This window comes from Anguilla anguilla, chromosome 7 (genome assembly GCF_013347855.1).
Source record: "Anguilla anguilla isolate fAngAng1 chromosome 7, fAngAng1.pri, whole genome shotgun sequence".
Classification (NCBI taxonomy): Eukaryota; Metazoa; Chordata; class Actinopteri; order Anguilliformes; family Anguillidae; genus Anguilla; species Anguilla anguilla.
In genome coordinates this window covers 20947179-20967403 of record NC_049207.1, presented here as the reverse complement: position 1 = coordinate 20967403, position 20225 = coordinate 20947179, and the positions used below count along the sequence as shown (strand labels likewise).

Genomic DNA, 20225 nt, shown 5'->3' with positions numbered 1-20225 from the left:
ATGTGACGCTAGTCTGTGACATTTCCGAGGTGTGCTTGTGTGTTTATGGTTTCACAGGAACAGAGGAAGGCATTGGACTCCCTCATGACCCCACTGATCACATATTACCACTAACTGCCTACCCCATTTCCTCCAAGGCTAAATTGAAAATGTGGCTTTGCTTGGTAATCTGCTTATAAATCTAATGCCACAGATATTTTTAATTCATTAAAATCGAATGCTATTTGTTAATGAAAGGTTGTTCATTTTAATGAAGAATTGATATTAACAACTCCTCTACTGTTTGGAATAATAATAGTAGTACATTGTATTTATTGCGTGCCTTTCAGTGTTCCCAAGGACACATGTAATAATTCGTGTTTTTGCTGCCAGTACACTGTGAAGTGTTCAATGTATTTTAAAATTCTGTTTCCATAAGGGATGTAAAAAAGATTGGTGAAGCACATGCCTGACCTGCAGGTTGTACTCTGGGTTGTAGGGTTGTGGATTTGGGCTCTTGCTCCTTAAATGTGGAAATGGCAGAGCACTCTGGATGTGTTTACGTATTTATTTTCAGTAAGGAATCATTGAGCATGACCGCACATTACACCCTACAGCTCTTCTGCACCAAAATGACCAGGAGAGCTGTGAGCCCACTTCTGCAAAGAGGGCATTAGGGTGAGCTGCACATGAACCATGAATTATTAGCCTCTAATGTGTGTCTGCAAATGGCACCATGAGAGAGAGAGAGAGAGAGAGAGAGAGGGAGAGAGAGAGAGAGAGAGAGAGAGAGAGAGAGAGAGAGAGCCTCCAGATCTCTTAGTGGCAGGAAGAAGCTGGGGTTTCAGTTAATTAGTTAAGCCATAATCAAATATTCAGAAAATTCTTAATACGAGAAGCATGTACAGGAAAATGCAATGCTGCTCTTGCAGAGACCTTTAAAAATGCAAAAATGTTTGAAAAAGAGATTGATGGCTTTAAAAACATTTTTTACTGTTCCAGTCTTAATCTCAGTGATGCAAAAAGCAATCATATACTACTATGTCTGATGTCTTAGTTTTTATGAACTCATATATGCTGTGCTGCAGACGCTCCACTGAATACTTGCAGTTGTTGAGCTGTGACATTTTGTCTGCAGTTTTAAATGGCATGCAGCATGAGGAATCCGTCCTACCCAGGAGGCCAGCTCTTGAAAGTGTGGCCATTTTGCAGTCATTTTTCCACAGTCGTTACTATCCAGCCATTTACTTCCCATCGGAACTGGTGTATTTATCCATAACCTTTAGACAGGCTGTGTGTGTGTGTGTGTGTGTGTGTGTGTGTGTGTGTGTGCATGTGCATACGTTCCTGTGTCTAGCCGCAGCAGTAGCACACCATTATCCAGCATGCACTGCATATTTAGCCCCCAGTCTCCGCAGTGCCTTTGCATGTCCACCTGCTGACAGATATTTCGCACACGCACGCACATAAACGGATAGACTGATGCACACGCATAAATCACACACACACACACGCACACACACCTCTGCTGTGCAGTTATGTTGGAGCTGTGCGACACTTGCCCACCTCCAGGTTCTCTGTCCACACCTGTCTCTCTAAGGACACACGCGGTGTGAGTGGTGACAGCAGGTCTCCTGCCCCGCCCGGGTACTGTACACCCTCCCTGGACTGCAGCAGAGAGCCCCGGCGTGGCTGCAGCGGCTCACGCGGTAATGGAGCTTTCCCCTCCCACCTCTCGGCCCAGAGGCACGCGGCCTCTCGCCCATATCGAGTTTCTCCTTCCTTCGGCCACGCCCCGGAGCTCCTGGGGTGATTTCTCCTCTCTGAGTGTCTCCTGGTGGTGCTGTCCTGCCTGCTAGGTCAGGCTGTAAGGCTTGGTTCTGTGTGTGTGTGTGTGTGTGTGTGCGTGTGCGCGTATGTGTGTGTGTGCATGTGGGTGGGTATGTGTGTGTATGTGTGTCTCTGAGGCAAAATGCCACACCCTTGCATCATTAAATACAGCAGAGAATTTTACTAGGAAGAAAGGGACATAACATTACTGTGCCAGAGTGAGAGGAGGGAGGGAGGGGTCAGGGAAGGAATGAGAGAGAGAGAGACAGAGAAAGAGAGATACAGAGAGAGAGGGACAGAAACAGACAGAGACAGAAAGAGAGAGACAGAAAGGAATGGGGGGCTTGCTGGAAAATGTGGAGAACAGCGAGCAGCTCTGCTTTGTGTGTATGCGTGTGTATGTTTCTATTTTTAGGTGAGCATATCCTTTGTTTAATCCAAGGCAAAGTTAAGCCAGTTATCACCACTTCCATGCAGGCAGTGTGTATCCTTCACACCCCCCCCCCCCCCCCCCCCCCCCCGAAGCAGAGTCAACCTAGAACTGACCTGAAATGGCTCATGATGCTCATGTGTGTGATGACCTGTGTGTGTGTGCATGTCTGTCTGTTGGGGGGAATGGGTGGGGGTGTGACTAGCATTTTAACTAGTTAACTGCTGGTTCAGTAAATAGATACAGCAAGTCCTACTGTCAGTTTTCCTATCATAGTGATGGCAGTGTAGCTTAATGGCCGAACATCCTACTGACTGAATCCCTCCCTACCTGTGCAACACTGGCCAGTTATGTATTAGCAGGACCCCTGATCAGTTACAGTTATGCATGTGTAGGACTTCTGGCCGGAGTCAGCCCTGATGGGATACCAGCTGGAATTCACATCACCGCACTGCACACTATTGCATCAATAGGGTACCCCACTCGGCAACCCCTGAGAATGCTGGTTCTGTATTGGCGCAATGGAAAAGCCTGATAGAGACAGTGCATTGCTTTCAGTGTACTGTACCTTGAGAGTCCCAAATGCTATTTATAATAGAAATTAAGATGAAATTGTGGATTATGCTTCATCGGTGTATGTTCTGTCTGGGTAGATGATTGAGCGACTGCGGCATCAGCATTACCAGCGTAACCAAAGGCCTATTAGTTTTGTGCAGAAAAAGATGTTTGGCCAGTCATGCAAAGGAAATTGACTAACGTAAAATTCTTTGAATGCTTTTCTCATTTTTCTTGACATGACAGTTCTCCTGAGGACAGCTTCATCAAGCTGCAGGGGGAATGGACCTGCCATAAATACGATGTCTCTCAGGCCAGGCTTTTCCTTATATGTACAGTACAACCAGAACATCATCAGCTGATTAAAGTGACAAAGTATCACTGATCCTGGTGGCTTCTTGTGAAAGGTCTGTGTTGACCCAGGAACAAAGTTCAATATTAATCTTCTGTTATTAGCTGCACTCTTAAGTCATTTTTGAGACCCATGAACTATACCACCTGAAATTCAATTTGCAGAGATTGGTGCTGCTATTCATATTCAGTCACTGTATTAATGACTTCCCATCCCCCATGATTCTATTAATATTGCATCTAGCAGAATTATAAGATTCAGAGCAGCATTTCTTCTTCAGAATCATCTGAATTGTTTTTCACGTTAAGCCAGGGTGGGGTTTGAATACTCACGTCTCCAGGAATCCTAAACAAACGGGTAGAGTTGATCTCGTGCTTAAAACATTTTCATTTCAAGTTCTATCAAAAAACAAATCACACAATCCAGAGAGCGCGATGTTCCATATTTCCATTTTTACGCATTTCTACAAATAACAACAAAGGCTCACTTCATTCTCAGTGTCTTCAGTCAGCTTCTGTAGCTTCTTGTTGTACAAACTGTACCTGGCAGCCAGAGTTGTGCAGGATAAGTTTAAGAAGCGTCATACTGTTGCTGTTTATTAAAAATCCCTTGTGAAGTTACAAACTCACCCTAAATAGCCTACTGCTTCATGACCTTGTCTTATCATCCCTCTTAAATAAGTGAAATAAGTTGTTAAGTGTTTAAAGCACTTTTGAGTTTCATCCAAGTTTCTTAAGGGATAGGCTTTTACTGACCCCTGGTCTTCACCAGCAAATAACTTTTTATGGTCCGGACGTGTCCTACATGTTTGTAGCCGTGCACCGGGGAATGTGGCGGTGGCGTGGCGGAATGCACCGGAGGGGGATCGGCTCTCAGAACACGGCCTGGGGATTTTCGAGCCCCGGCGCGAAGCGGCAGGCCGCTCCGCTTCAAGGTCGGCCGGCGGCCGCGGTTTTACCGTGTTCTCCGCCAAGCGCAAAGATGGAAACCGCGAGAGCGTCCCGGCGGCGAAGACGCTCGGCGTTCCACCGGGCAGAGACGCGGTGGCCGGCGTCGCCCCCATCGATCACGGCCTCCTGTTTCTCCCCGTCTTCCTCTGTCCGTCCGTTTGACAGGGAGCTTTTTTAATGGCAGCAGAAAGAGTCGGCCCCCACTGGGGTCCCCAGGGAGACCCGCGGCGTCATTAGAGAGCGGGCTCAGCCGCTCGCAACGGGCTCTCACCTGGCACAAGAGCTCATAAACTGAATAATTCATAACTGCATGCACACACACACACACACATACACACACACACAAAGGCATACGCACTCATAAACGCACACACAACACCACTTAACACACGCATACACTTGCACGCACACACACACACACACACACACACACACGTGCACACAAACACACATAGACATACGCATTCGTACGTGCACACGCCCCCCACCCACACAGACACACACGCACACACACACACACATAGACATACGCATTTGTACGTGCACATGCCCCCCACCCACACAGACACACACGCACACACACACACACACACACATAGACATACGCATTTGTACGTGCACATGCCCCCCACCCACACAGACACACGCACACACACACACACACATAGACATACGCATTTGTACGTGCACATGCCCCCCACCCACACAGACACACACGCACACACACACACACACACATAGACATACGCATTCGTACGTGCACATGCCCCCCACCCACACAGACACACACACGCACACACACACACACACACGTAGACATACGCATTCGTACGTGCACACGCCCCCCACCCACACAGACACACACGCACACACACACACACACACATAGACATACGCATTCGTACGTGCACATGCCCCCCACCCACACAGACACACACACGCACACACACACACACACACGTAGACATACGCATTCGTACGTGCACACGCCCCCCACCCACACACACATGCACACACACACACACACATACACACACACACACATAGACATACGCATTCGTACGTGCACATGCCCCCCACCCACACAGACACACACACGCACACACACACACACACACGTAGACATACGCATTCGTACGTGCACATGCCCCCCACCCACACACACATGCACACACACACACACACATACACACACACACACATAGACATACGCATTCGTACGTGCACATGCCCCCGACCCACACAGACACACACACGCACACACACACACACACACACACACACACACTAAATGACTGTGTTCAGCAGTAATACAGGAAGGAGAGCCTGACATAAAAGCGTGTGTTCAGTAAACAGCACTGTACAGGGAATACCCGTGGTCATTATGGGAGGCAGTGAAGCGCTGTTTTCAGGGGGAGTCGTAGTTAAGACCAGGCCCTGCAATGCAACGTAGCCAGACAAGGTTAAGTGCTGGGGTCATGGGCGATGAGTGGCTGACTGCAGTGTTTGGAGCACTGCTGGGCGGCTGGTTTTAGAGCCCGTGAGACAGAGCAGCCCCATGCCTCTTGAATTCCTGCTCAGTGTCTGTACCACAACCTCGTAGTCATTCAGAATATCGGAATTAACATTTGTCTACATCCAGCTTGTTTAAAAGTAAGCTTAAAAGCAAGAGAAAGAGAGGCAAAAACAGCACCTAATCCTTAAAAGTGGGTCGTCTCATCCTTGCTTTGAAGTGTTCAGCCGGCTAATTCTCTGGGTATCTGTATTAGATAAGGAGAATAGCGGGTCTCTTGAAGCGCTGTGAAAGCCAGGCACAGCGGCAGAATTAGCTCAATTACCGAGCACCAGATTTCCGCTCTCAGCTTTTCAGGGCAGCCCTTAAAAGCACCCGTGTCTTGAGTGGGAGCGCAGGGCCTGGTCTCGCGGTCTGTAGTTCTCTGTCTCAAAAACGTGACGCTCTGTCGGTGCGTCTCGTCTGAGCGTATTTGCTTCCCGTTGTGTCTGCTGCTCTGTGTGACAACGGGGCTTCCTCCCCTCGGCTCCACGCGAGCAAACTGGGTCAAGATGGTGGCCACGGCGACGGGCTCATAGTGACTGTTTATTGGATGGCACGTGCGAGCGTCGTCTCTGCCTCTCTCGTCTCGGCTTCCCCGCAGCCTGCAAATCACAGCCCAAGGAAAAGCCGTTCCTCTCAATGTGAGCATTCACAGCACTCTGGGCCTGCACAGACACATCACATCTCTAAACATCTCCAGTCTTCTCCACAATGAAAGACCTGGGTTCCTGCGCTGTTGTTTCAACATTGCTGTAGTGTTAGTAGAAAACCAGGGCACGTTTGGTTACAGGGAAAAACACAGGGAAAAGTGTAAAGCTGTCTTGCTATTATATGGAGTCGTATACCAGTTAGGGAACTGGACTTGTAACTGAAAGGTTGAAGCATCAATTTCTAGATGGGACACTGCTTTTGTACGCATGATAAAGGTACCAAGCTTAAATTTATTCACATCCAGCAATATGAATGGAGTGTGTGTTAAAAGAAATATAAGCAGTGTAAATCACTCTGGATTAGCATTGGCTAAATGTCATGTAAAGGTAATGATTTTGCTGGCATTCTGTGGCATGCAGTTGCTTCTGTTGGATCTATAATGAAGGAAAGTTATTAAAACACCTAATATAATACCTGTTTTTTTGACAGATATTTGTTAAAATATTGTGGCATGTGTTTAATGAGAAACACTGTGAGCACATAGAGCTCTTGAGTAAGATGCTTTCAATCCCACAGTTTCAATCTATTCCCAATCTAATTAAAAGATTTAATCAACATCTTTAGCCAAAGGGACAAAACTACCCCATGCTTAAATAAGCAAGTAAATCAAAAGATAATGGGATGTGATATTTGATAGTCTTCTACCTGGGCTTTCAAACCCACAAGTCCAACATGTTAACAACTACCTCCAAAAACAGGGGCCACCAAGGACCCTAACTTTCAAGACCGGTCACGGAGAGGTCAGACAAAGTCTCCAGTCGAAAATAGGCCCTGTCCCCTCTAAAATTCTGAAAGCATGGAGCATTAAATTTTGATAATACATGCTGTCCTTTTTAGCGAACCAGTGAAGGACATTACGTACTGGCCCTGTTCTTGTTCTGTTAGAAGCTATTAGATCTGAGGAGTTATGTTTTGGTTTAACTGTGGAAATGGGGGGGAAGAGGTGTGCTTTCCCCCCCCCCCGATTCATCTTGCCAGCTGTTCCCCGTGTGGGTCCATAGTACAGGAGGCTATACCTCCAGCTCACTTTACGTGCCATGTGTTTAAACTGCACTGCACTATTCTATAACCATGCTATCTGCCGCCCTTGCCTGCCACTAAGCTATTTAAACCAGTGTGTCTTTACATGGATGGTTTGTCACCATTTGTGCAAAAGCAAGAGGGTTAGTGCTTGAAGCTGTGTTGTTAAGAAATTGCATGCTCTGTTTGGAGAGACAGGATGCATCTGGTGTTGATAACGTTCAAATAAAGACAATAATCAAAATGCAACAATACACACAAATGGAAGGTGTTGATCAAGATGTCTGATGCAGAGAATCTGTGAAAATGCTATACTGTAATTTCTGTAATTTAATTACAGTGTCATTGCTCTGTGCTTAACTAAACAAGAATGAGCTGACTGATCAAAATTCTGATTTTGCGACAATATATGGACAATTTTTGTATATCATATGAATACGCTATCAGATACATCAATTCTGTACCATAGTGTTAATGCCTGTAAATAGATGGGAAATCTGCACTGAATTAGAGCTGCCCTGTTCCCTGCACACTCAGAGCTATGGATGATGAAGAAATGGTTTTAGGGGCATCAAAACCCTCAGGTGAAATTTTTCTGTTCCTCACATTTTCCAGCAAGAACCTCCACCCCCCTCTCTCTCGGAGACTTGGAAAGGATTGGCTGATAGTGAGGAGCGTTGGGATTGGATCCATTAATAGATATGCAGCATCAGGGAAAATTAGGGACTGGTGGAATGGGGGGACAGGTGGTGAATTGGGGAGGGGGAGGCAGGTGGTGGAGGAGAGGGAGGTTACAAAGAAATACAGAGAATCCATTCTGAACTGTACATTAAACCTTTTCCCTTACCCCCAACTCACACAACACTCTGTCTACTTCTTGTATTCTGCACTGCCCCACCCCGCCCCCCCTTCAATAGTTCCTATCATCTTCATTATTCTGGAACTACATTCCAGTGACATACACTGTGACATCATCACAGTGAGAACCACTTGTGCTGTGACATCATCAAGAGTTATCACTGCTGACATCGCAGCATGTGGAATGGTGTTGAGTTTCTGTGGTTAATTTGGGGTTGGAGAATGTGTGATTCATCATTTTCTTTCTCTTATTGGCAGTTTGGTTTTCTTGTTTTTCTTCTATTCCCTCAGGAAAAAACTACCCTATGTGGTGAATAATTCACAATAACAGTGGCCTACATTTTTTAAAATTGATTTGTCGGTGAATTTTTCCATGGGAAGTTATTTTAACAGGGGTCTTCACTTGCTATTTAATAGATAAATGCTAAGAAAACAGTGCCAACAAAAGCAATAAAATTCATCTGAATGTTATATATGCATTCGACACATACCATATCCGACTAGTTATATTACTGTTATGTACAATACTTTCAATATTAATGTTTCAATGTCATGTTTTGTAGAGCAGTTTCCAAATACCTAATCCTGGCCATTTGAACAACTTGCCTCTTAGTATTAAATAAGCATCTATGTAGTGTTCATATCAGATATATGACTATGCTAACCATCTTTTTTCACCTTGGTATTGGTAAATATGTGCACTGTGGGACACACTACAGGGCAAAAAAAAAAAAAAGATAAATCATTTATTATTGCATGAAACTTTTGAGTTAATATTATATAAAAATGGGTTCATTTGTGACACTGTTGGCTAATACACTCAAAATATCTTGTAAAAATGCTACAAGACCAGGAAAATTCATAGCTAAACTAGGAAACAATTTGTCAGAAGGTGAACTGAAAAACTGAAACTGAAAAAAATATTAATGAATGTGTTAAATGTGCAATACCGATTCCAGCACCGGAGATTAATGCTTTAATTAAACTAAGGGAAGCAAAGCGGGTCGTTTTAATTTGAAAACGAGGATGTGGGGAACATATTGACCGTAATATTAATGAGCCGAGGATGAATATGAAACTGAAATATGAGCCGAATGTGATGTTCTTTCAAACCAGTGAGGGCTGAGGCACCACAGCATAGGCTTCTTCAGTCCAACAGCAGCTTACAAAATGGAAAATACATTTACAACATGGCCGCCGCTAGTCGATGTTTGCTGCCTCTAACTGCTTGAAATAGGCAGAGCTCCATTGGTGACATTAGCTTAATGAATTTCAGGAAAGAGTAAATGATTCTCATTTCTTCATTTTGAGAAATGCTCTTACCTGAGCCAAATACAGTACCCGAGCCAAAGATCCACTGGTGGAAATTCCATCTTGGTTACAGCCTGGTTTTATTTGGTCTAGCTGGTTGAACCTGGTTTGGAGATGGTCAAGCTGGCAACAAGATAGTTGAGATAGCAACCATGCTCGCATAACCATGTCCAGCTGGTGGGCGAGCTTTGTACAGACAACAGACTAGATGGTGTCCAGCCGGGGCAGAAGCTGGTTCCAGCTAGATTCTGGCTTTGGCTGGTGGCTGGAATTTCCACCAGGGTCATCATGGCTGCCTCTGCTTCAACCTTTTTTTACAGTAGAGCACCACGCTTGTTGCCACCAAGAAACCTACTGGTAGGAACACCAGCAACTTTAAACTTTTTTATCCTGTTTTTCTATGAATGATGCAAGGTCACATTTGTGCTTAAGAACCTGGACAGCTTTTGTAATAGGGCAATTATTGTGGAGAATGTAAATATTTATCCTTTTAACATATCCTATTTCCAAGAAAATAAGCAAGGGATTGAAATTTTATCTGGTAGAAAAACAACATTCTGCTCCGATGCAGAAAAAATGGTAAGCACGGCAAATTATTTCACTTACAAGTTATATTGATTGTCTGGTTATCATGGATGTGACCAGCCAGCTTAAAGGAAAATCTGAGCTTATCTGAGCTTGTCTCACAGCCTGCAGAACAGAGCTAGACCAGGGTAGCAGTCACAGTAGCAGTGATTCCATCTTATCTTGTTATTCTGATCGAAATGCAAGCTTGGCCTGTGTTATTAAATAAGGCAAAAGAATGATAGTTTAATCGTGGAGCATGCTCTGTGTTAGGAAACTTGCTGTGGTTGTTCTGCCTGCTTCTGCTGACAGAAGGAATGATCTCACTGCCTGCCTTTACCCTTTGCCATGCCAGCAGTTGGAATGACTTCCTGTTAAAACATGTATTGCTTCTCCTTTCCTGTTACTTTCATTAAGTCCTCCTCTGAAGTTTTGAAGATAAAATAAATGTGTGATTTTTTAGGTCAAAATGTGCTTGAATGTCCATTAAACCTAGCTCTGGCTCTCAGGGGATGAGCTGTTTCACTTTTGATTGGCCATTTACCACTCCACACCTCACCTCTCATCTGGCCGTAAGCTCATCCAACTCCATATTGAGTGCACCGGTGTCTGCTGGCTTGTGTTCAAGGTGCCTACTCTGTGGTTCTACCCTGTGACTGGGCTCCTCTGTGAGATGAGGGTTTAGTGTAAGAACATTATGAAGTTTAAAGATGGCACACAGGACATTCGGCACTTCTCTGTTCATCATTTTGATTAGAAATCCCAACTGGTATCATGGCTTGAATCTGGTATCGAGGGACCACAGAGTCTCACACTCCACTAGAAATCCTGTCTACTTATCCCGTGTGTAACCGTGTGATATTGTGACAATGTTGTTCCAGCTTGTCTTTGTTTTTCGGAGCCTATGAGAGCGTTTTATCCCACGTGGTCCGCCTAGAGGTTCCACTACCGCACCCTGTTTGCTGAGCATGCATCACTTCCTGTCCATATCTCTCATCTGGGCCTTAATGGTCACAGCCCACATGCACTCTGGTCCACTCAATGCATTCCTCAACTGTTATTACTGCAGAGATCTCTGCAATGTGACTCATCATTAGAACAACTGAAACATCTGCTACTGAAGGCGTATTTGCTTGTTTTTGTTTCATTTTTTTCTTTTGTGAAATTGTCTATCGTATACGGTATGCAGCAGATGTCCATTGTAAAATGAACTCTGATAGAGCGTGCATTGTGCCTATTGGACTCGGTTAGTCTTGATTAATTAGTTAGTCTTGATTAATGCTGTTAAGAGTGTCCCAGCTACAGTAGTAAATGAAACAAGCGTCCCCATTGCCAGTCCCCAAATCCCTCAGTGGATCACTCAATGAAACAGTCCACACACCACACAATTTAAAACCTACGTTCCTCATGTTCCCCCACCATAAATCATCCGTGGGTTCAGTACTGGTCCCAAACCTGTAGAGCCTCCTGTCTTTCTCCATTAAAAACTGAGCCACAGAGTGATAGATCACCATGACACTGCTACATGGTCCCCTGGAGCCGGGGCAGGGGGGCAGAAGCATTGAGAGCGGTATGCTTTCTTTCTGTACAAGCAGGTGTAAAGAGAGGTGCCTTCTCTTTGTTTACCTCAGTATATTTCACCTGTGAAACCTGAGGAGCATTATTATGGTCAAGTAGCACACACATTTCTAGCCTTTTACGTTTGGTGTTTTAACGGCATCATTCTGGATTATGGTTCCATGTTTTGTACCCTTCCCCTGCACCCCTCACTTTTTTCCCATTCTCCTTATTGCCTGCCCTGGAATACTGGCTGATGGTAAACTTTGCATATTAAATGAAACCGGATTCAGCAGGAGGTCCTTGTTATAATTAACCCCTGTTTGAATGAGAGCGCTATTTTAGTCAATTTGCTGCCTGATAAAAATGCTGTTATTTTGTAGAGAAATTCCACAGAGTATTAATAGCACTTCAGCCGATGCAGGCCCATGGTACGTTGGTGCATCATTTGTTTGATTTAGTCAATGTGGCGCGGCGTTCAGTGAGGCTTAAATCTATGCCTCTTAAACATTTTGCACGCCCATTGACTGTAGATGATGTGAGAAAAATGCTAGTTTTCTGTTCAGGGTTCAAGTGGCAAGTACAGAATGCGCCACCAGTTTCACATGATCAAGGTTTTTATTTTTTGGGAGAGCATCACCAAATCACTGTACTGACTGGTTCAGTGGCTTTGCTGTTAATTTGTCTGTTTTGACACCAAAATAATGTGAGTTCAGTACACTGCTGGGCCATTTTAAAGAAAAAAGTTGACTCTTTGTATCCATCAATGGACTAGCCTCCTGGTGTCTGGTCCAAAAGACATTGCACACATAGATATGTCATGCTCCAGAATTAAAGATGACCTTTTGAACTTCTGGGGCTTGGACATATGGTTTGGGTATCCGTGGTAACTGCAGCAGCAAATAGAAGAGTCTAGAATACTGTATGTTGTGGAGGGGCTGTTCTTTTTAAGAACAAGTAGCGACGCTTATTCTGGAGTGATTAGTACCAGGATGCCCAGTTGTAGTTTTCAAAACAATAAAGCTGTCTATCACAGGCACATTGTGATTTCATATGTACCAACAAATATACATGTGCATTTCCTTAATCTAATAACCTTAATCTTTTTAAACCTGTTGTAATCAATGATACAAAGATTTTCATACTACTCCCTCATAACAAACAGAATTGCTTCAACTAAACACATCACATATATATGTGCAAATGTTAAATGAGGCTGAACAGATATGTACGTTCAGTGAAGCTGCAGAATGTGTCTCTTTCTCAGTGAATATTCTCTTTCAACACTACACTACGAAATAGAGCGTGCAGCCGGTACAGCATGAAGACCTGTCTTAATATTACACGCAGCATGGCTCCACAGAGCACATGCTCACCGCTTCGTTCAATGCTGCATAAAACATCTGTGATTAGATGGCTGAGATTCCAAGATTGTGACATTAAGGGAGGCTAGCACAGAAACGCAAGCTCAATACTTAAAACAGCTCCCAGAGTCACAACCTCTGATACCTTTCAAGTGCTGCTGGGTAAAAATTTAGGTTATGAATGATTATGTGCGGGGCATTATTAACACTTTGAAGAGTAGGTTTTTTGGAATGTTTTTTTTTTTCAAAAGTCAGTGTTCTAGAACTCCAGAGCTTTCAGTTACCAGTAGTGATTGTTACATGAGCAGTCGACTGTCAAGAGTTAAAGGTTTAAGTTGTAAATTTCACTGTTATTTGTGCTGTTGTTCTCACTAATGTTGGGCCTACAGTTGAATAATCACGTGAAATACCAGAAGGTGCATTTTTTGTGGTTTGATAATATCAGCCTCTAATAATGTATTGATATGCAGCATTATTAATGGCCAAGTTTATGTATTTTTTCCAACAGCTGTATGTGTAGTTGCAGTAATGAAAGACAGAGTAGAGCAGGAGGCCCAGATAGCTCATTGCATTGAGTTTATTTCTATTTTAGAACTGATTGGCATGAAACAGCCTGGGGTGCAGACATTCCCCATAGACAAGATTCATGTGTGGTGGATGGAAACTGGTCACTGAGGAGAGCCATATTTGAGCCACAATGGCTCTGCCAGAGCTGACAGGTGGCTAGGGGTCCATGGCCAGGGTTTGACTGACTCATTGGTCATTTGCTCATTCCTGGGGGAGGGAGGGAGAGAGGGGGAGAGAGAGAGAGAGAGAGAGAGAGAGAGAGAGAGAGAGAGAGAGAGATGGGGGGCGTTTCATGCCTCATAAATGCCTTCTGTGACTGTCATAATGTAATTCATATTTCGAGCCCACATTATAAAATGCAGACTCAAAATTTTAAGTGACCTTGAAAATAGCATGCATACAATAAAATGTAAACCATTTGCTGGACCTGGTAGCTCTGTAGTGCAATGACCAACTTAAGAATCATAGTACAGAAGCTAGGATTGCAAGTGCCAAAACACTGATTTCATAGGATGGTTGAGGTTTATATAATATGCATGGTGTGCTTGTTATCTTATAGCATATGCATTAATTATGCTTTATCTAATCTTTTTATCATCTGAAGAATATTACCAGTGTGGCCATTTCTCTCTCAAACCAACACTGTTAGACTAACGCACACTTTTATCACTTGCAGATTACTATAATGCTCTCCAATCTGGTCTCCCAAAAATGATTGGTCAACTACATTTAATACAAAATTCAGCTGCTTGTGTGCTGACCAGGACAAAAAGACAGCAGACATTACACCAGTTTTAAAGTCCCTGCACTGGTTGCCGGTAATTTCTGTGGTTTTTAAATCTCTTCATCTTTTCATGGCCTTGCACCCGGGTGTCCCTCTGATCTGCCTTTAAGATATGAACCTTTTAGAACCCTTCGGTCTTCTGGGAGGGGCTTCTTAGTGGTTCCTAACACTAGGACAAAAACACATGGTGAAGTGGCATTCAGCAGTTATGGTCTTACCCATTTTAACAGCCTGAGGATCAGAAACATACCTTTTATCCTTGCTTTTAACGGGTGTTTTTATTTTCTTTTAATTTTTATGTTTTAATTAATTCATTCATTTATTTATGTTTCTAAGCATGCTTGATTTTATTTGGTTTCACTTTTATTTTACTCTACCCTGATTATTTCTGTCTGTGTTTTGCATTATTCTGTGCATTAGTCTCTCTGTTGAATCTCTGTTGTTTCCTTATTCCTGTTTTGGCTCTGCCCAGACATATTTTCTATTGTTTTAGTCTATGTTGTATTTTATTTGTGTTTATCTTATGTTTTGATTATGGGAAACACTTTGTATTGCATTGGGTTGTTTGAAACGTGCTATATAAATAAAGTTTGATTGATTGATTGATAAATGAAAGGTTTCTTGTTTGTTGGTTGCCACAAATTTTAATCATGACAGCGTCAGATGATGTCAGATTTAAAGTTAGTATTAAAATGGTTCAGCCTGTATTAAAATTATTATGTGAGAGCCATGCTTGATTCTGCTTTAACTGGTTCAGTAAGCTATGTTCTATGGCATGCTGTTCGTGGGTTACGCTTTAATTATTTACATCATTTTAGTGGGTAAAAGGCAACGGGAAGTGCATTTCCCTGCAAGAGCGACTGCTGAAAAATCCGTTCAATTATCTCTTTCACCACACGGCAGGCTATAATGTACGTTCCGAACACTGAGCAAATTAATATTTTTTTCGGTTCCTATACTTGAGTCAACTGGTGTTGAATCCGATGTAGCCTGTGCTTTCTCCCGTTAATGGTGATAAGAGGCATTTCAGTAAGCGCGCGCCTCTCCCGCTGGTGCGGTAAACGCCCTAGGAGATGTCAGAGAAGGGTGTTATTTTTTCACGTCTCTAGAAGGTTCTATTTATAATAGATAGCTGCAATAGCTCAGCTATAACTGAGTCTGCTTGTACCCGACAGCCATTTGGAGTCATATGACCCGCCGCTCATACCTAAGGTATCTCCAGTGACAAACTCCGCAGCAGCTTGGAGCGTCCTACCAGGACAAGCATTCGCTTCGCGCAGCACCGCGCGGAACTCGTTCGGAGGATGTACAACGCTGCGAAGTGCTTGCAAGAAGACCTTGGATTTTAACTAAAACACGCACAGTGCGTGACTGAAAGGAAAGCTGAAAATTCACACAGCGGAATTGTTAATAAACAGCGATGCCAGAGGAAAAAGGTAATGCGTGCATGACAACTGATTGGACGACAATACATAATACATACACGATATACTGTATAAAACACCGATAGCCTTGCTAATGAAACATTTAAGCTGCTACCTAGGTCATCGGGGTCTGCTACGAAATAAATTTAGACTAGAGTCCAGATAACATAATTCGATGTATTTTTAAAGTACCATGGAGAACAACTGAATAAATATCGGAAGGTATATCAGTAAATGCTACCCCTATATAGCACATATAAGTTTTCTCAATACACCTGCTATTTCTGGCCGTGATGACACGCTGTCTAAAGCACTGGCAATTTGTTTATTCCAAAAGAATAAGAAACTGCAGATATACTATTCCTCACCTACAGGCTCACAGAACATGTTCATTATCTACTTCCCTTAATACTGTAATGGATTTTATTACCCAAATAAATCATACAATTACTGTCTGCTGTAGCACCAGCTCATGCTACTCCTCAGTGCTGTTTATTATGAACTATTTTACTATGAGTAATGATAATGCTTTTCCCTTGGCTTTGTATAACCAACTCAACCGATAGGTGAACTTTGTAGCTATTGCAAACAGAACATCCAATAAACTGATACGTGCTTTTGGCCATTTTAGTATAGCATAAATGATGTGGTTGGGCCACAGAAATATTAAGTGAATAATAATGCTAATAATTTCCTTTATGAATATTGTGTCTGCTGCTTGGTCTGTTGCCAATGGATACGTGCTGGAACAGACTGCGAGATCCACCCGTCTTGAAATCTGTTCATGTCTAGCGATAACGTGAGGTGTCACTGTGTGAGTTCTGCAGGGCAGGTCCAGCTTGTTGTTGGTGTGATGTTGTTCAGCTGCGTTCCAGAAGAGTTTTTGCCAGCTAGTATATTGGGACAAGGGGAAACTATAAATATCTGTGCTTGGTACCCTTAAGTCTGGCGTGACTGCCAGAATCCTCATTTGTCTGGAAGGTATGGTCAACGGAATTATAATGTGAGAATTCTGGGTAGGGTGGCTGTTTAGGGGCAGGTGACATCATAAATCCCTTCGCACCCCCCCCCCCCACACACACACACACACACACACGCACACATACAGACACGCACACATACAGACACGCACGCACGCAGAAGGACACTGTACCCTCAAAGTGATGCAACGGTCAGTCAAAGCGCAGGCCAGCCAGAGTGACAGCATTCACCCCCGCGGGCCAAGTAAACAAACTAAGGCTGAGGTTCACACGTGACGCCAGTCCTGAATAATGCAGCACAGGGATCAGCTCTCGTACTGTCTGTCTAATGCGCCAAGGGGAGCCTGCAGGGTTCCACGTTACCTGCCCTAATGCCGCTTTATCTGCTCTTATGCCACTTTGCCTGCCCTGCATGATGGTTTACATTTTACTTTTTTAACTTGCGGCTGCCGGTACCCAGAGACACTTCGTCGGCAGGTTGCCGAAGTGCAGGCTGCTGGACGGGTGGGTCCAATCGGATTGGCTCCTACGTGAGGCAGCCCCCTTTTCAGCGGTACCCATGGATACAGGACAACAGGGTGTGGTTCGGGAGATGGGCCGCTCTCGTGAACGAGGGTTCGAGAAGCCGTGAGGGAAACGCACCTGGAAGGGGGGGGGTCGGGCGAGGGTGGGGTGATCTCTGGCACGTGACTACATTACCCGCCGCTTCCTCTCGGACGACGGCCTTGTGATTAGCGTCGCGTAATTATTACTATTGAGGCGAGGGGGAGGAAGAATGTCGCCTTTCAGTCACCGTCCTGCCGTCTGTGTGCAGTTGGCCTGAGAGGGTGATTACTGCAATTTCCACATTCCTCCCGCGGCAAGGCCTTCATTCAGCGCATTACGCAGACACGCTGGGCGTTTAGGTTCATGTGCTTCCTTCACGGGACTAAATCATGACACGTACTTGCATTTCCTTCTCATGCCCCGGGACTTAAACTCATAACCTTCTGGCCACATTGCTGTATAGAGACTGATAACTACTCTACACTAAAAGGCGTGCTGCAGGCTTATAACTTTACAGACACTAATTGGCTGTGGACTAAAACAATAGCAGATATAAGCACGAAAAACATGAGTAATACATAAAAACAGGGAGTTGGGGACAGGGAGAGGGGTAGAAAGATTAATGTAATGAATGAAAGCAGACACACTCACAGACTGTTCACTGCTGATTTGATTTTCGGGAGAATTCAGGGCCTTTGTCTGAGTTCGGAGCCTCATTCTGAAAATGCTGAACCACATTTTTTTCCTCCTTCCTATTATGAGGGAATCAGTATTCATTACCCAGCATTCCTGGTTCTGGCCCAAGGGGAACAGCAACCAACAAAAGGAAATTAATCTGGGAGCTGTGTCAGGGGAAAATCGTGTAATATCTTTATAGTTCAACAGCCGTTTGTGCGGTGGAAAAGAAGCTGACACATATTTGACATGCGGCAGAGGGCTGGGCTCTTTGTAAGCACATGTTATCTGTACGGCTCCTGCATCCCCCTGCACAGGACTGAGTGCCAGTCCTTAGTTTACTAGGTTACCGTATCTACCCTAAGCCAGGGGAGACATTCTCCTGTGACGACCAACACGCGTTCCTTTATTTTCTGTGATTCAGAACAATCCGTGTTCACATACAGGAGTACTACACATTCCCATGCACACACTGTGTACACACACACTCACAAACATATGGACTGTATGCATACACTCCCAACCACACTGAACACATGACTGGCACACTGTGTGCAACTCTTTGCACTTGTGTTTGCATTGTAAGCTGCTCTGGATAAGAACACATATACCGTATTAATGTGTGGGGAGACACACGCACACACACACACCATTTCTGCTGTGTCATTATTTATTTGAAAACCGGTAGCTACATCTCCATTACTCATGTTCAGCACAGGCTAAAGTGAATATATTACTGTAGGTCAGTGCTGAAATATGAAGCTGCCTGTGCCTTAGTGCATACCTTTCATATTTACACTGCTATTGTGGGCCATTTCTTCCTCTGATTGTCTTCTCAAACCATTGTACTGCTGTCCATGCCCATATAGCAGTGTCTGACCTGTGCTGTATTGTGCTTAGGACTTGTGTATGGGCTCCATGTGTTCAGCTCATAATTAAGCATTATTATTACCTTGGTTTCAAACCTGATGCTTTTGTTATGTTTCCAAAGCAAATAGCTGTTGTCTTTGTAATGGCACACATGCATAACAATGTGGGTCTTTATCCTGAAAAGAACTAATGTTAGTTGTTCATAAGGCGGGGGGGGGGGGGGGGGGGGGGGGAACTAAATTGAGTATTCACTCATGTTACGCACCATCCAGTTGTGAAATGAAACATGAAATTAGATTTTATTTCATAATTATGAAAATGTATACTTTTAGATATGTTTGCTTTTGTACCCTGGCAGTGCAGCCACAGTTGAGCGCACTGTTTCCATGTCTCAGGATGAGAATCATGAGACACAAAGTGGAGATGCCCTGTGCAGTTACATAACAATCATGAACACAAGGCACCGGATACCAGACACACTCACTCACTCTTTCTCTCTTTGTCTCTCTTTTTTACGTAGTCTGTCACTCACTGTGCCTCTCTGACTCTCCATCTCTCTCTATCTCTCTGTCTTGCTCTCTCTCTAGCTCACTGTCTCTCTCTCTCTCTGTCTCTCTCCCTCTCCAGCTGCTCATGAAGCGCTACATTTGTTCTTTTTAAAGACTGACCCACCCTGACACTTATGTCATGCAGTGCATGGCTGCTGTGGGCTGGGATGAGATGGGATTGGTTGGTAAGGCAGAGCCCTGCTGCTTGACCTGAGGGTCGCGGCTCTGATCCTGGGTGGCCCACTGCAGCTGCATGCATGAGCAGGGCTTAACCTGAGCACCTTCTGCAGAAGTCCTGAGGGTACAACTCATGTGCCGCAGACGTACCAAATAGGGGATAAGCATAACTCTGGGTAGGTTAGTCTGGCCAGCGTGCGCATTGTGTGAATGATTGGTTACAAAACCGCATAGCAATTCTATCCATGCTGTCTTTGGGGGCTTGCATTACAGACATTGGTTGTGCTGATTGCATTAGCTGACTGGTCCATGTCTGTGTGTTGCTTGGGGTGGGTGTTTTTTACTGTTTATCTGCTGACTCCAGGGATCCCTGTAAAGCCTTTAAATGTGAGTAAAGGCAGAAACGCTCTGCAGGACAAATTTTAAAATGTTAACAGTCTTCCATAGCTGCTGCCGATCTCTGCTCCGTAGGGATTTGGGTTCATAGTAGGTCGTTACATGGAACCGACATCAAGTCAGGGCTGGAAGGGTCTAAAGCATTACCGAGGAGAAACAGGGATAAGCGTATCAGGCGTTAAAGGGTGCACTGTGATCCCTCCACACCCACTAACCCCACAG

The 20225-nt window shown here is 44.3% G+C and overlaps 1 protein-coding gene across 17 annotated transcripts in view; it reads left to right on the top strand.

Moving 5' to 3' along the window:
* ablim2 (actin binding LIM protein family, member 2) overlaps nt 1-20225 on the top strand; it is an 85196-nt gene that overhangs the window by 3023 nt on the left and 61948 nt on the right. Inside the window, exon 1 of one of the 17 annotated variants that reach the window (XM_035425208.1) lies at nt 15381-15823. The exons of 14 other annotated variants lie outside the window; for them this stretch is intronic. In XM_035425208.1, the coding sequence (XP_035281099.1) occupies nt 15808-15823 (16 nt within the window). In that variant the 5' untranslated portion in view covers nt 15381-15807. Of the gene's footprint in view, nt 1-15380; nt 15824-20225 lie in introns of those variants that run through there. 2 more of the 17 variants (XM_035425203.1, XM_035425209.1) reach the window with 2 other exon arrangements.